At 44.7% G+C, this 14,676-nt stretch overlaps 1 protein-coding gene across 2 annotated transcripts in view; it reads left to right on the forward strand.

Moving 5' to 3' along the window:
• The window catches only part of GPR20 (G protein-coupled receptor 20), a 23,648-nt gene extending 18,559 nt beyond the window's left edge, over window positions 1–5,089 (forward strand). For both annotated transcript variants that reach the window (XM_031061606.1, XM_005426614.2), the window contains exon 2: window positions 3,747–5,089. In XM_031061606.1, coding sequence (XP_030917466.1) covers window positions 3,767–4,828 — 1,062 coding nt within the window. In that variant the 5' untranslated portion in view covers window positions 3,747–3,766 and the 3' untranslated portion in view covers window positions 4,829–5,089. The remainder of the gene's footprint in view (window positions 1–3,746) is intronic.
• The last annotated feature ends 9,587 nt before the right edge of the window (window positions 5,090–14,676 follow it).

A 14,676-nucleotide genomic window follows, 5' to 3' on the forward strand; every position in this document is an offset into this window, starting at 1 on the left:
ATCCAGCCTAAGAGGTGTAATATAACAGCCTAGGCCAACTGGCACAGTCAGACAGCACTCAAAAGGATGCATATTTACCCATCTTGGGCTTTGCAGACTGCCAGCTCCAAGAAACAGGGATTGCATGGAAATCTGGGGGGCTGAGAGCTCAGGAAGGTATGAAGTAGACTAAGCTCCAAGCTCTTTGAGGGTTTTAGGAAGGGGGTTAACCCTAAGACTATTTGCTTTGTAAGTAAAGGTGGTTCTTGCAGATCTGCATGAGCTCATGCCATAGTCATGAGTAATAAATAGTGCATAACACAGCAAAATAAAGGTTTGCAGGGGCTGCAAAGCTTCTCATTAATTTAGGCATGCCCCTCACTGACTTCCATATGCCACCACATCATGGTGATGAGTAGCTGAAATGACTCACTTTAGCACCTGCATGAGTATGTCTGATGGTAGAGAAAGAGATCTGGTTCAGATAGTATTTGGACTTGGAGAGGGGAAGAATGCAAAATCTTTGGAAATGTTTAGCTTTGCGCAGACACAAGGTCAGGCTGCCTTTCTGTACTGCAAAGTGGAGCAATATACCTTTCTCACAGGCTTGGAGTCCCACAATGGAAAAATCCTTAGCAGCTGTAAACTGGGGGTTTGATCCAGCTCCATCTCATTAAAACACTCAGAGGAATTCTGTTGCTTTGCTAGTCCAGTTCTCCATCCTTTCTGCTTGTGAGCCATGAGATGAGAGCAGTCCCACAAAGAAAGGAAGCGGCCATTCACCCAAACATCCATCAGTAACAATTTGATTAGATGAAGATTTTTCCCACCACAGCCCAAGAGCCAGCTTTTCCACAGACTGTCAGGGAGGAAATCTTCAGGATTAATTAAATTTACTGGGACTTCTTTCATGTAGTTTGCATTTTGAGTTCAGATCGGGCAGCGATGGACTGGGAAAGCTCTAATGCAGCACTTCTTTGCATATTTAATTTGGCAAACACAATGTTACCTGTTGTTTTTCAGCAGTTTACAATATCTGGTTTATTTCCTTGCACATGGGGCTCAGTGGAAAAGGTGGCTATGTAAGCCAAGACATTGTATATGCTGATTATTTAAATTTTCTATTTGTCTGTAACACATCCTACATCCCTCAAAGGCAGTGTGAGGATAAGGAACATTTGAATGTATTTAGAATTGCTGGTTTCATTGAAAGGCAAAATAAGATGAATATCAGGGGTTTGTGATAAGGGATCTCAGACTGAACAAAAATCTCCCAGAGAAGACAAGCTACTAACAAGAAGCAAAATCAGAGCAAACAGCCAGTGCCATGGAATTACAATGAGAAGACAAATGCATGTGCAATTCAATCGAGTTTAGTGCAAGCTCAGGGATAGGGTGGGTGATTTTGACTTCCCCCCTTGCTCAGGTATGTGTCAACACAGATATACACTCTCACGCTGCACTCCAGGGGCATCAAAGTCTTTCTTTATTCCTTGGCTTCCACAGTGCTTCTCTTGATAGCATCTGCAAAGAGAAAGCTGGGAGCAGATCCAGGCATCTGCTCATTTCAGTTTGTTTTCATAATTAAAGAGTGAAACAAACAAACAGAGAAGATGGTGAGAATTTTAGGAAATCAGTAGAAAACAAGCCAGGATTTTGCATTATCCCCATGCATCTTTCTCAGGTGCCAGACTTTGCAACTCCACTAACTTCAGCCTATTTTGGGGCCAGTTTTTCCTGTTTTTCTCTGACAGTGTGCTTGGCACAAAATGTGAAGAGACAAGACGCTCCCTCAGGAGTGTGCAGGCTCAGTCAGACCCAGACAAAATGCCGTGAACATGTGTGCCACTTTGGCTGCCACCAGAGCTCAGTGCAGGGTGAAGTAATTTGGTCATTCCCAAAACACATGATGTTCCAATGTCTGGTTTCTGCTGGGGATGGCCTAGAGGGAAAAGTGGACAGAAACTAGCATTGTTCCTCTCTGCCCAGTAGTTCTTTGGGGCATTACAGGTGGTCTGACCCCAGGTTTCAGGATTTCAGTCCTGCAGTGTATTCTGGCATGAAGTTGGATCTCAGGAGGGCTTTATGTTTGAGCATCAGCCATTCCAATGGACAATTCAATTCCTTGGGCTTCAGTGTCTATCTAAATTTAAAAAATTGACATTTGGTTAGAAATATCCTTCTGAGCTCAAGGACATTAAAAATCAACTTTTTCCTTCAAACCAGTTCCACAGACTGAGAGGCAAGAAGAAACTAGAGCAATCCCCAGATTCCAGGCCAACAAACCCAAGATCCATCATGATGGCAAAGTCACTTCTCCAAGAATTTTCACACCTGGTCTTCTAAATTCTCAGTCCTAATCTCCGCTTTTTCTCAACAAATGTTCTGCTTCACTCTTACCTGGCTTGAATGAACCAAGCAGAGTAATCACAACAAGGCTGTAGCATCCCATGAGGACTATTGATTTTGAATGTTTGACTATTGGCCGAACACTGGTGAGACACATTAGGAGTGTTGTACGCAGGAAATGCAGAGAGACATGGTGAGCAGGCAGAGGAAAGCTTTGACACTCATGAGGCAGGCTCAGAGCAGCTGTGGTGTTCTCTGGACTCAGTACTATCCCTGCAGAACATTTTCTTTTGGCCAGCAGGGACTCTCCTCAGGACCTACTTTTCACTTTTGTCCTAAATATCTTCCTCCTCCACTTTGTACACAGCCACCAACAGCTTGAAGCACCTCGCAAGTGATAGAGCACCTTTGGTTCATCCTCCTGATCCCCATAAGCAGCAAAAAAGATTGGAGGAGGGAAAAAAAATCTGCCAGAGGATGGGGCATGCTTGGGGGAACTGGACATTCAGACTCCCTCAGCAATTCCAGACTTCCACACTGAGACACCCAGCCCAGGCACACTGCAGTTCTGTGAGCACTGGGAGGAGCTGCACTGTTTGCAGCTCCTTGTCTCCCAGTCCTTCTGCATTTGGCTCATTAGCAGGGATTTCAAACCCTCATAAATCAACTATTTCAGCATCATTCTCTACTGATCCAAGCTGATTTTTTTAACCTCAAAGCCCTGCCCAGACACTTTGAGATATTCCAGACATTTTTCAACCATTTATTTTTATTGAAACCAGCCAAGTCTTTGTATATATTGGGTCTTTTTTTAAAATCTTTTAATATACAAATCAGTTCAAAATAGTGTATAAGTCAGGAATGATTTGCAAATTAAACTGTCAAACCCTGGCAGGACCAGTGGCTTACACCCTTAGCTTGAAATCTTCTGGCTGCTGTTGCTGTGAACACAGATCTGCAGAAGATGCCACACAACCTGCTTGTGCTTTCTCAGACAATTCAGCCTTTCTTTGATTTCAGAGAAATCTTACAGCTCCTGAAAACACTGCTGCATGTAACTCTCTAATGGGATCACCTGCCCAAGGCAAGGGATATGATATTTTAGGAATCAAATGCTAGGGTTATGGTTATGCAAAGGTCTTCTGATCTTAAAATCATTTTTGTACAAGGAAGAGGAAGAAAAACTTGAAGTGGAGTGTGTGTCTTTTCCCTAAAACATGCATCTGGAACCACTGCAAGGCACTAATTATAAGCCCAGGTATTTCCTTGCAATTATTGGTAATCCCATATTGGTAGATGGGGATCTACTGCTCAGGATGTGCAAATATGTTGGTTAAAATGTTTTTAAGTGACAAGATTTTTGAGCCCTAAGGAATGCTGACATATTTATCACTATACCTCCATTTCTTTTCTTCCAGATTGCTGGAAGTCAGTGACCATGCCGACCTCCTCTACCCAAATGCCACCCCTTGACTTTATCAACTCCACCGAAGAACCTAACTCCAACATCAACATGTTCTCCAAGTTCATCAACTCAGACAAACAACTGTTCACAGATTTTTATAACCTGTGGATTGTCCTGATGGTAGTCAATGCCATCATTTTTCTGGTGGGTGTTGTACTGAACAGCTTGGCACTGTATGTCTTCTGCTTCCGTACCAAGACAAAAACCACCTCTGTTATTTACACCATCAACTTGATTGTAACTGATCTCCTGGTGGGCTTTTCCCTGCCTGTCCGGATCATCATGTTCTACAGTGCAGGGGATTGCAAGAATTGTTCCTTGGTTCACATCTTTGGCTACTTTGTCAACATGTACTGCAGCATCCTCTTCTTGACGTGCATCTGCATTGACCGCTACCTGGCAATAGTGCAGGTGGAAGCCTCACGTAAATGGAGGAACCCCACCTGTGCCAAGGGCATCTGCATCTTCATTTGGATCTTTGCCACTGTGGTGACTTTCTCCATCCTGACCATGGCAATACAGTTTGCTAAGTGCTGCCTCTCCAAGATCCTGGTCCTGATGGTCTGCGAGTACTTCTTTCCCCTCATCATAATCATCTTCTTCACCACCAGGATTATGTGTGCCCTGTCCAAGCCCAGCCTCATGCACCAGAGTCGGGAGAGGAGAATGAGGGCCGTGCAGCTCCTTATCACCGTCCTCATCATCTTCATGATCTGCTTCACTCCTTTCCACGTGCTACAGGTCGCAATCTCCATCAAGCCAGACATGCCCCACAACATCAGCCTCCTTGTCTACCATGTGACAGTGACTCTGAGTAGCCTCAATAGCTGCATGGACCCCATTGTCTATTGCTTTGTCACCAATAACTTCCAGTCAACCATGAAAAACATCTTCAGGAAAACCGAGCCAGAGCAAACTAATGCAGATATCCTGGGTATGAACAAGAACTCCAAGGGCTCCAACGCAAACATTGCCTTCTCAAACATAATAGGAAGCCCTCACCGCTTGCCATCACCAAGCGGTGTTCAGATATAACCCACATGTGATGGGACACATTGAAGTAAGCCAGTGCCATGATGCTGGAATATTGATAGGATGCACAATACTATAGTTTTTGAACTCTTTGTGTTTTAGGCTGAGGTTAAGACCGACAGTGGTGGAATTTATTCCTCAAGAACATTGTGGTCTGTTTGGAAATGGAATCTACAGTGCTGTTAGTACCATACAAAAGAGAGTCCGTTAATTACTGTTCCCAGCAGGGAAGTTTTCTTTGTATCTTAATACAGACATTTTGCTAGCAACAAACTCTCTACTGTGGTTTTCTTTGCATGTTTGTCATCATAATGCAACACTTCTAGGATGACTTAGAAAGCAGGATAGCTCTGGTTTGTAATGAAAGATTTTGTGCCTATATACTTAAGAATAAAGGACAAGAAGGATGTTTCCAGAGCTATCCACAACAAAGATTTTAGATGCCAATGAAATGGGAAAGAAAATATTCTAGCCCACATGTCACTAGTGACTACTCATTTGTTCCTGAAAAAGTCTGAACCTTCTCAGGGAAAAGATTAAATCAAGCAGTGAAATCTCTTGGCTATATGAAAAAAAAAAACATGTCAATGTATGTATTTTCACACATATTGTCTGTGTTGGGGAGAGGTTAAGGATATGTTCCACCTGTACTTGGATCACTAAATCCCCTGAATTGCAGATGAGTATACAAAAATCTGGACAAAGGAACATGAATCCCCAGCAAACTCTGCTGCTCTGCTCTGTCTTCCTGAGGAACAGCCAAGATGAAAACCAGAACCAGACTATGATGCTATACTACTCTGGTTTGGTTTTTCTTCCTGGCATGTTGTAACATCAGGGCTCACTGTCATAATTCCCCCAGCACTCCATCCACTCTGTCACTCAAAAGCCAATACTTACAAGCACAGAAAAAGAATGCATCTCAGGCATCTAAGTTGAAATTCACCCCAGGACAAATTCAGTAGGATGTTTTAAAGAGCCATGTTTAAATTCTCTTAAATGCCTAAAGAGGCTAAGGATGCTGCAAAATTCTAGCCCAAATGGTGGGGGAATGTTTCAGATGACATTATATCAATGAAACAATGCAATTGCAAAAAAAATATTGTCCTAGGAAAACTGCAAAATCTGTGGCATGAACAGCAATAACTGCTGTTGTTGCTCCACATTTCCTCACTCACATCTATGGCCAATCCATCTGGAGGGCTGTTATGAACTCATCAAGTCTAGTGATCAGCTTTTCCTAGAACTCACTGGTGATACCTGTCAGAAGAGCAGGCATTCGTCCAAGCTAAAGCATCCTGGAGTAGTACTCTGCTTACCTGATATCTGACTGTGGTACAGCCATCTCCATTCCACAGGAGCACAACATAAACAATGTCTCAAACTGCCTCTTGCAACAGGGTTTGCAAGAGTTTCCTTCTTGCAACACATATATGTTTCACCTGACCTATTTCCCTGACCAACCCAATGGGTATAAAATTTGAACCATCAATATCACTGCAATACAGGGAACTGGGTGTTCCAGTACCTGTTCCAGTGGGGTCTGTAATTGCCAGTACCTGCAATGTGAGCTCTTTCCCAAGCAATGCAGCTGAGTCAGTGCCCTTCTGCTGGGACCTCTATTCCTTTGAAGAGGATTTTCCCTCCAGGGGTGGTGATGAGAGCCACCAACACTGCGGCACTATCCCATGGGAGGTAAAACTATTGTTCTGCTCATGGTTTCACTTCCCAGGGCCCAATTGTACCATGGCTTCCTTCTGCCTCATATATTTCCATATTCCTGTAAATCATGATACAGGCACCTCACAGCCAACATGTTTCAAATGATGCATCAGCACACACTCTGACTTCTCAGCCAGGCTGGCCACTTTACATTTCTGACACCATTTTCCACCAGTCCCTCTCTTGGAGAAAGCAATTTTTTGCCTCAGAGATCTGCTCTTCCCTTCAAACTCCCAAAAACTCAAGCCTACCAACCCACCACACATGCTCAGATCTTTCCATGCCTCCCAAGCTGCTTGTAATGAAAATGTGTGTCACATATACAGGGCTGTTAACAGCACTGTTTTGCCAAGGCTACTCAGAGAAACAGTAGAAAATGTGCAGGCCCTGTGCATAGCTTATTTTAGCTTCTTTGTTCCAACAACCCACAGATTCACACCTCCCATTCTCTTGCTATCAACAATATTTTTGCCATATACAGAAATGTCTTAACATCTTTCTCAGTTCAGTTGTTCATTTGAGGTCAGTATAAAATCTCTAAGATGATTTGCTTAGATTTTTTTTAAGTTCCTAAACAACGTCTCAGTCAAAGCTCTGTCTGTCTGCTGTAAACTTCACTTGTGGTAGTCTGAATTCTCTTTACTGTCAGTGTATTATTCACTCCCCATAAAAGCCTCCTGAGACTGGATAATTCTCTTTACTTTTAATGTCTATTGCCTTATCCAGAGCTTTCAGCAGTTCTTCTTCATTTTATAGCAGCTCCAAAACGGGGTCTGGTTCCTTATCAAAGACACAGTCTCTGAAAATTGCAAAGAGATCAATTTTTTCACAAACTAACCTATTTTTGGTGACTTTTTGAGCTTTCTATTTAATCTATACTGTTTAACATCTTGCTTTTTCTCAGGATGCAGTACTTGCTAAACTTCTGTCCTTTTTAAAATCACCCATTTGTGCTCAGGGCACAAAGTTGAAAACAAGAACCAAAACCACAGCTATCATCATATTTCTATTATATTTCCTAAATATTTCCCCAAATGTCACAGTTTTGGGGGGCACCTTCCACCTGCCAGTTCCTATTGCTGCTGAAGCATCCCTCTGTGTTTCTGGAGACTGGGGCAAGGTCTCTCACCCCCTGATCTGCACCATCCCTCTGCTCATGGTATGTCCTTGGGTTGCCTCTTGTTAATCACCAACAGGGATTAGAATTGTCCTGTTCCTACTCCAACCTGCCCTTTGTCTAATGAGAACAGCCAGACACGACAAAATAGGGACACTTCCAAGGACAGAAGTGAGTGATTCCATGCATCACTGAATGCATGCAGAGACTGCCAAGGTAAAGCACACACACAAGTCAGCTTTTGCAGGGCAGTCCTTTATGCAGAGTATTTAAAGATTTAGATGCCAAATTCTCGATGATTTCAAATTCAATCCAGTACTTAGCAGTCTTTGAGGATCTGGATCATTCCCTAGAGGCTGAAATAGTAATCAGGATGGATGGGCATTGCATGTCAAACTACCACCACTGAGTTTGTGGTAGACAGAATGCATTCTCTAAAGAGCTTAACAGCAATAAAGAGCTCTGTAAAAAGCCCCGACCTTTCAGGGAATTACAGCATTCATTCCTCTTTGATGTGCTGTGCTTCTCTTGTGCATCTAAAATCCTATAAAGCGAATTAGAAATATCCTCTTCTACCAGCTGCCCAGAGGCCAGCAAAGAAAGATGGGCAAAAATCTCTCACATATTTCTTGGGAATCTCAATCATTCCTGGGACACAAAATCTTTGACCACGAGCCTGAGTCACAGCACACAGATACCTGCAGTCTGTTGACATGCTAGGGGAAGGGTATCCAGAAATGACTGAGTATCTGTCTCTCCCTGTCGTGTGTCCCACCTCCATTGTATCCACCACAGCCCACGATTGAAAGCACTTCTGTCTTTGCAAGGTTTTTCCTGTTACAGCCCAGAAATCTGTAGCAAGCCAAAGCTGTACAATAGTCAACCCTCAGTCATACTGCAAACATATCAGGGCCCAGAAAAGCTGAAGATCTCAAATTCTGCACCAGAAAATGAGCCCCTGACCTCACACATGGGGTTATCTGCCAGCCTAGCTTCGTCCTGGGCTCTGAGCAAGCTTTGCTCTCCCTCCACAATCTCTTGGTAACTGCCAAGAGGAAACAACACAACCACGTGCAAGGGCAATTTCTTCCTTCCTTGTCCCTCTGGGGTTTGGTCTCTCTGAGATGTGTGCACAAGAGTCTCATTAGTCAGGCTAATCAACATTACTAAGCACTGCCAGCAGGTGTGGGCTCTGTGGGCAGAAAGGCTGAGGAAAATGGAATTGCCATGTTAGGAATATGAGCAGAGGTCACTCTGCTCTTCTGTACCTGTCTTCCAGGTGTAAGGGCAGGAGTGGCTCTGGGCAAGGATTTGGGAGAAGACAGGTCTGATCTCCACAGCTATTCTGGGACAGAGGAAGATGAGGAAGACATTGCAGAACCCAAGCCACAAAGTAATAAAGGGGGAAGGAAAGGACAGGGACCCAACAGGTTAAATAACAAGTTGAGTTCCATGAACAGCAGAGCTAGTAAGAACAAAGATGAGGAAAGTAGGACAAGGGAAAACAGACAGGGAATGCAGGGACATGATACCCTGCAAAGGATAACATAGGAAAACAAATGCGTGTTGGCTTGCTTTTCCCCTTCTGGACACAATTAGTCCCAAAACAGGAGCTCTGGGGAGGGTGCCAGTGCTTGGATCAGAGCTGGAAGACTCCCATTTTAGGAAGAAAAAGCTTTTAAAGCAGGGCACTTTATCGCCTTCCCATGGTGAGGCCCAGGAAAGGGATGTGTGATCTCCCCACATTTGTCTGAACTTTTGTGGTCATGCAGTAGAAAACAGGAAGGCCTCCAGTGTGCTGAGAAAGAGGAAGAGGATCTTTATTCCTATACTCTTGGGAAGAGGGTGCTGGGGATACAGGAAGGGATCTGATGTGGTATGGGTGCTCATGGACTCATATCAGCATCCACTGTAAATGCTGGCTACATGACGAGCGGGACTGTCATGGGAAGTTTTGAGTGAGGCTTATGATATGTGGTGCCACCTGAAATGTCATCACATCACATCATAGCACACATCCCATGCTCTGCAAGGCACCCCAGGCAGGGCAGACTGGGATTGCAGCATGTCCCCTAACACAAGAAATAATCCATCACTTCACTGTAGTATTTCAGTGCTTTACGGTGGGCCCTGTTTGGTTATTGGAGCTTAATGGGGATGCCAGGGAGAATCTCCACTGCACCCATAGAATTGTAGGATCATTTGGTTGGAAATGATGTATAAGATCATCAAGTCCAAACCTTCTCCCAGCTATGTCAAGGCCACCACTATGTCCCTAAGTGTCACACCTACATACCTTTCAAATACATCATGGGATGATGACTCACACACTTCCCATCTTTCTGATTCCTTCTTCTTCAAATGCATCAAAAAGCACCCAAACTTCCCAGGCAGAGATGTGAGTTTCTCTAAGTATTCTTCTAAGCAGTCAATGCTGGCAGGATATCAAGGTCTTAATTCCTGGAACTGTCCTTCTTCATGATTCTTGTCAATAGTGTCAGAGATCAGATTAATTTAGGTATGGTATGGGTCTGAGGGGTTTTGCTTCTCCTTCATGGCTGTATGCAGAGCTAACAGCCCCGTTCAGGACTGAGGTTCTTCTTTCCAGCTGCTATGCAACAAGGAAGAGCCTGTCAGATGAAATAAAGCCAAGTTTACATGCAGGAGAAAGTCCTTGTTCACTTCACAGCAATCTCAGGGAAAGCTCACAGAGAAGAGCTTCTGCCATCCCAGTGAGAAGGTAATGGAATCATAAAATACCCTGAGTTGGAAGTGACCTACAAGGACCATTGAACCCAACTCCTGGCCCAGCACAGGACTATCCCCAAGAGTCACACACCATGTGCCAAGAACTCTGATCCAAACATTTCTCCTCCAAGCACATCACCTGTGATCTTCTCAGTAGGAAAGGCCAAAGAGCAAGGACTAGTCTGAATTCTTGGGAATGTCTTGAAGGTCTTGCAGGATACCCCTTGTCTTCTCTTTGATCCCTCAGTAGACCTTAATATGACCTCACTAACATGACCTTAAAGCAACCAAACAAATTTCCCTCTAGAGGGTTCAAGTACACAGGAGCAAAATAGTGGTGAAGGTTTTGTTTAGAGCAGTTTTACTTCCGTCTCCTCCAAAAGGGGACTCTAAAAAAGGGCTAGAAGTGCTTGTTTGTATCTACAGATGGAGAAAAATGGAAATTGCTGCAGATCAGTTAAACAGATTCTCCCAAGAGACTTGCCTAGGGGAAGTCCACATGGGAGAAGGACATGGCATGAAAGCCTTGGGCCAGAGCCCAGCTGTTGGCTCATCCGTCCTTTGAACCCACAGTCAGCATCTCTCCAGAGAAGGATCCTTATAAATTCATTCCTGAAGTTCATTAGACAGGAGCTTAGACCAAAGCCTAGCATCCAACCCCTTGATGTTTTGGATAGCTTGGAGACTGCCCAGATCCTGTCTTCCCAGGGAAGGCCTCTCTTGATTGATAGTATTTAGAGCTGGAAATGCCACCCTGCCCACATTGCTTGTAAAACACAGTGCGCTCAAGACACCAGTTCAGACGGACTCCTCTGCACAGCTGCCCATTTGCAGAGCATGTGGTGGGAATCTGCTGATAGGTTCTTGACAGAAGTTATGGCTTGTTTATTTGGTAGCTTTACTTTGTGCCTCCTACCCAACCCGGAAACCCTTCCTCTTCTAACCTCTTGGCCTGCTATTATACACAGAATCGTCTACTTGATAATTTTGGTAACCATGATTCATCTTACGACAAACACTGCGTAAAGCAAGCAGATTTGTATTGTCATAATTAAAGCAAATGGTTGGATGGTTTATCCATACAATCCTAACAGTTCTGCCACTGCTAGTACTGTACCTGACCTGCAGAGGTTTCAGTAAGTCACTGCAGGGTGTATTAACCCATGGAATATTAAAACAGGCATGACCCTGCTGTTTCTCAAGGCTACAAGGACTTGGAAGCCAGCAGGACTTCTTTCTAAAGTTACTGATGGCCTAATGGAGGTGAGAAAGCCTCTCCCAGTCATCTCAGTATCCACCCATTTAAACTGGAGCCCCTTTTTCAGAAAGCCTCCAGTTCAGCTCTAATTTCTCTAGGGTTTAGAAAAGATACATCTCCTTCTTTGTCTTTGTAGTGTTACATTCCAAAGCCACAGATATTTGCTCTTTGTCTAACAGATAACTACACCCAGGGATGCCAGACCTTTTTTTCCCCAGCAAAGGTATTTGTAAACAACCCTCTATTCCTGCATTCCAAAAAAATTAAATTACTCTGTCTCTTCCTATGAGGCGTGTTTCCAGGGTCAGTCTTTCTGGTGGTTATTTGCTGAGCTTCTTCAGATGTTTCAGCTGCCTTTTCCAGGTTGAGGCATGAGAGAACGATGGGAATGGGGAACAGAGGGGAGTTAATCCACTAGTTGATTTAAAATAGGTTAAACCACTTCTTTACACTGGAGCAGAAGTGGAGTGATACAAATGAACCGTGGAACACAGTTGATGTTCCAGGACACAGGAGCATGGTGCTTCCATACCCACCACCCAGAGCCCCAGATCTGCCAGCATCAAAGAGCATCCTTAACATTTTTTACTTCCTTTCAGCCACCACATTATCTGTCTAGACCTGCCCAGCAAAGCCCACATACTCTGCACTGGGCAACCACATGTGAAGCCCTCCCAGGCCCAGATGGATCGGAGGAGTAGGTGGGAGGGTGTTCTCTGTATGTTTTCTCTACAGCTGCTATGTCTAATACCAACAGCAGCAGCTGTCACTGCAAGGGATATGGATGTGCCATTTGTAACTTAACTTTCATGAACAATAGTGCAGCTGTTTGTGCTGCAAGATGCTAGGAGGCAAGAAAAATCAATTGGTTCTGCCATGAGCATCCTGGAGGGTTATTTGTCAGCTGAGCAAGGCAGCAACAGAATCCCAAGGAAGGGATGCACAGAGGAGGGTAGGACACCTGCAGAGAACACAGCTGTGCAGGTAAGGGTGGCAAAATATGGAGTGAGTGTTTGCAGTAGTACCTGTGTGGCGGACAAACAGGCCAAGGAACTGGCAGCGGCAGCTGCAGGCAGGGAAGGTCTCTCCTCTGTGGCAGGCAGCAGTAGCCTGCAGGTTGTTTAATATGCCCTCAAATTCTTGCTATGTGATGCAGATAATGCATCACCCAGATCCCAACCCAGCACTCACTAGCAGCCATGGAGGATTTCAGAGGAGTGTCTGGTGTCTGTTCTGGTCTGTTCCTGGAAGCCCTTCTCACTTGCAGTTCCAGTGGCATTGTGCAGTTGGGGACTTTGCAATATCTCCTGCCAAAGGACCCCAGCACATGGCTGAACACCTGCAAATGGAAACACCTAAAAATCAGGGAAAAAATGCACCATAAATCCAAAGGGATAAGTTTGTGCAACAATGTGCTTGTGTGTTCATGTGGCGAGAGAAAAAATGCTTCAATGTGACTGGGGAGAGGATTCACAGATATGAATGAACTCACCATGCAGGCACAAAGAGACCAGAGAGATGAGAGGCAGGACACAGGTACAGTGAGAAGGTGTGGGGTGAAAGCAAGAAGGAAATTAAAGCGCAGTGTCTGCATTCAGGTTCTAGTGAAACATGTCAGGAGTTTATCTACACCACATCAAAGGGTGTCCCTAAGGGGTCTAGGGAGTTTCCCCTTGCCAGGAGTGTTTGTGGTGGGAGAGCAGACAGCAGCATGGGCATCAGCAGATGACATGAGCAGATCAAAACCACAAGATAACTTTTGTGGGAGAGGGAGCTTTTTAACAACCTCAGTGGGGAAGGAGAGCCCTTCATTCTCCCTCCAGTTCCCCTCAAGGACAAAATTTCTTTCCCGTATATGGCAAGGTACAATTTTTTTCCCTGCCATCAGCAAAAATCCTTCACAGATTAAATATGTTTTAACAGCTCTCCAGGGGATCCTCTTTGTCCAGCTGTCAGCGCATAAAATCACAGGAAACAGCCTGTCTTAGGGCTTTCCTCAGCAACTGGAGAAAAGATAAAGCTGCTGGGACACAGGTGTAAATATCCCATCAGTTCTTTTTGACTTGGGCTTCATGCTGTGAGGTCTCATCCCTTTTGCCTGCAGCAGGACCAGAGGATGCTCAGCACCAGGCAGAATTGGTGTTACAACTGTCCTGGATACTGTAGATGCTCCGTTTGGCCCAGGTCCTTTCATCTTTCAATGTTTTCACATCCCTTTCCGTATGGAACCTATAGAATATATTGGTTTTGATTAACATGTACAGTTAATTTTTTCTGAACGAGATTTCGACCTAGGTTTCAGTTTTAAAAGCCCCATACACCTCTGTGGGGAGGAGCACAGACCTATGGCAGGCACACAGAAGGATAAAGGGCTCCAGGGGGGCAGGCAAATCATGACCAAGTGCTTGATTTAATTTTTGAACTTCACTTCCAGTGCTCCCAGTCTCCAATTCCTCACAAGCTCTGCTCTGCACTTATACCCCTGTTAGAGTCGTCCCCCCTCTCTTCTCACCCATCCTCACTCACACCAGTACATCCAGGAACCCAGCTCTTCCTGAACAGAGGCGGGATCCTAAAACTGGGCTACCTCAGCAACCCCAAGGCTGCTCTGCAGCATCAAGTTCAATGTTATGTCAGCTGCCACCAGCCCTGGACACAGCAACTAGCCAGGAATCCCCAGTCTTGGCTTCCCTCCCACAGCAGCATCTGCCATGCCAGCATCCACAGGGAGACCCTCACAGGAGTTGTCCCCCTTCCCTGGCTTTCTGGAGCACCTCCACACCAATTTTGCTGTGTTTAAGTAACTTTCCCAGGACCACTTAGGACACATTGCTTGGTCCAGGTGGCTGGTATCCCTGTGCTGAAGGAATCTTTCCTTTTTTTCCACATCTCTTCCCTTCCCGCGGGAACAGGATGCCCTAATGACAAGACACTGTATTGTATCCTTCACTCATATGAGCATTACTGGTTACAAATACTGTTTAGGGAAATTTTATAAACACATAC

The sequence above is a fragment of the Geospiza fortis genome, unplaced genomic scaffold (genome assembly GCF_000277835.1).
Source record: "Geospiza fortis unplaced genomic scaffold, GeoFor_1.0 scaffold351, whole genome shotgun sequence".
NCBI classification, from domain to species: Eukaryota; Metazoa; Chordata; class Aves; order Passeriformes; family Thraupidae; genus Geospiza; species Geospiza fortis.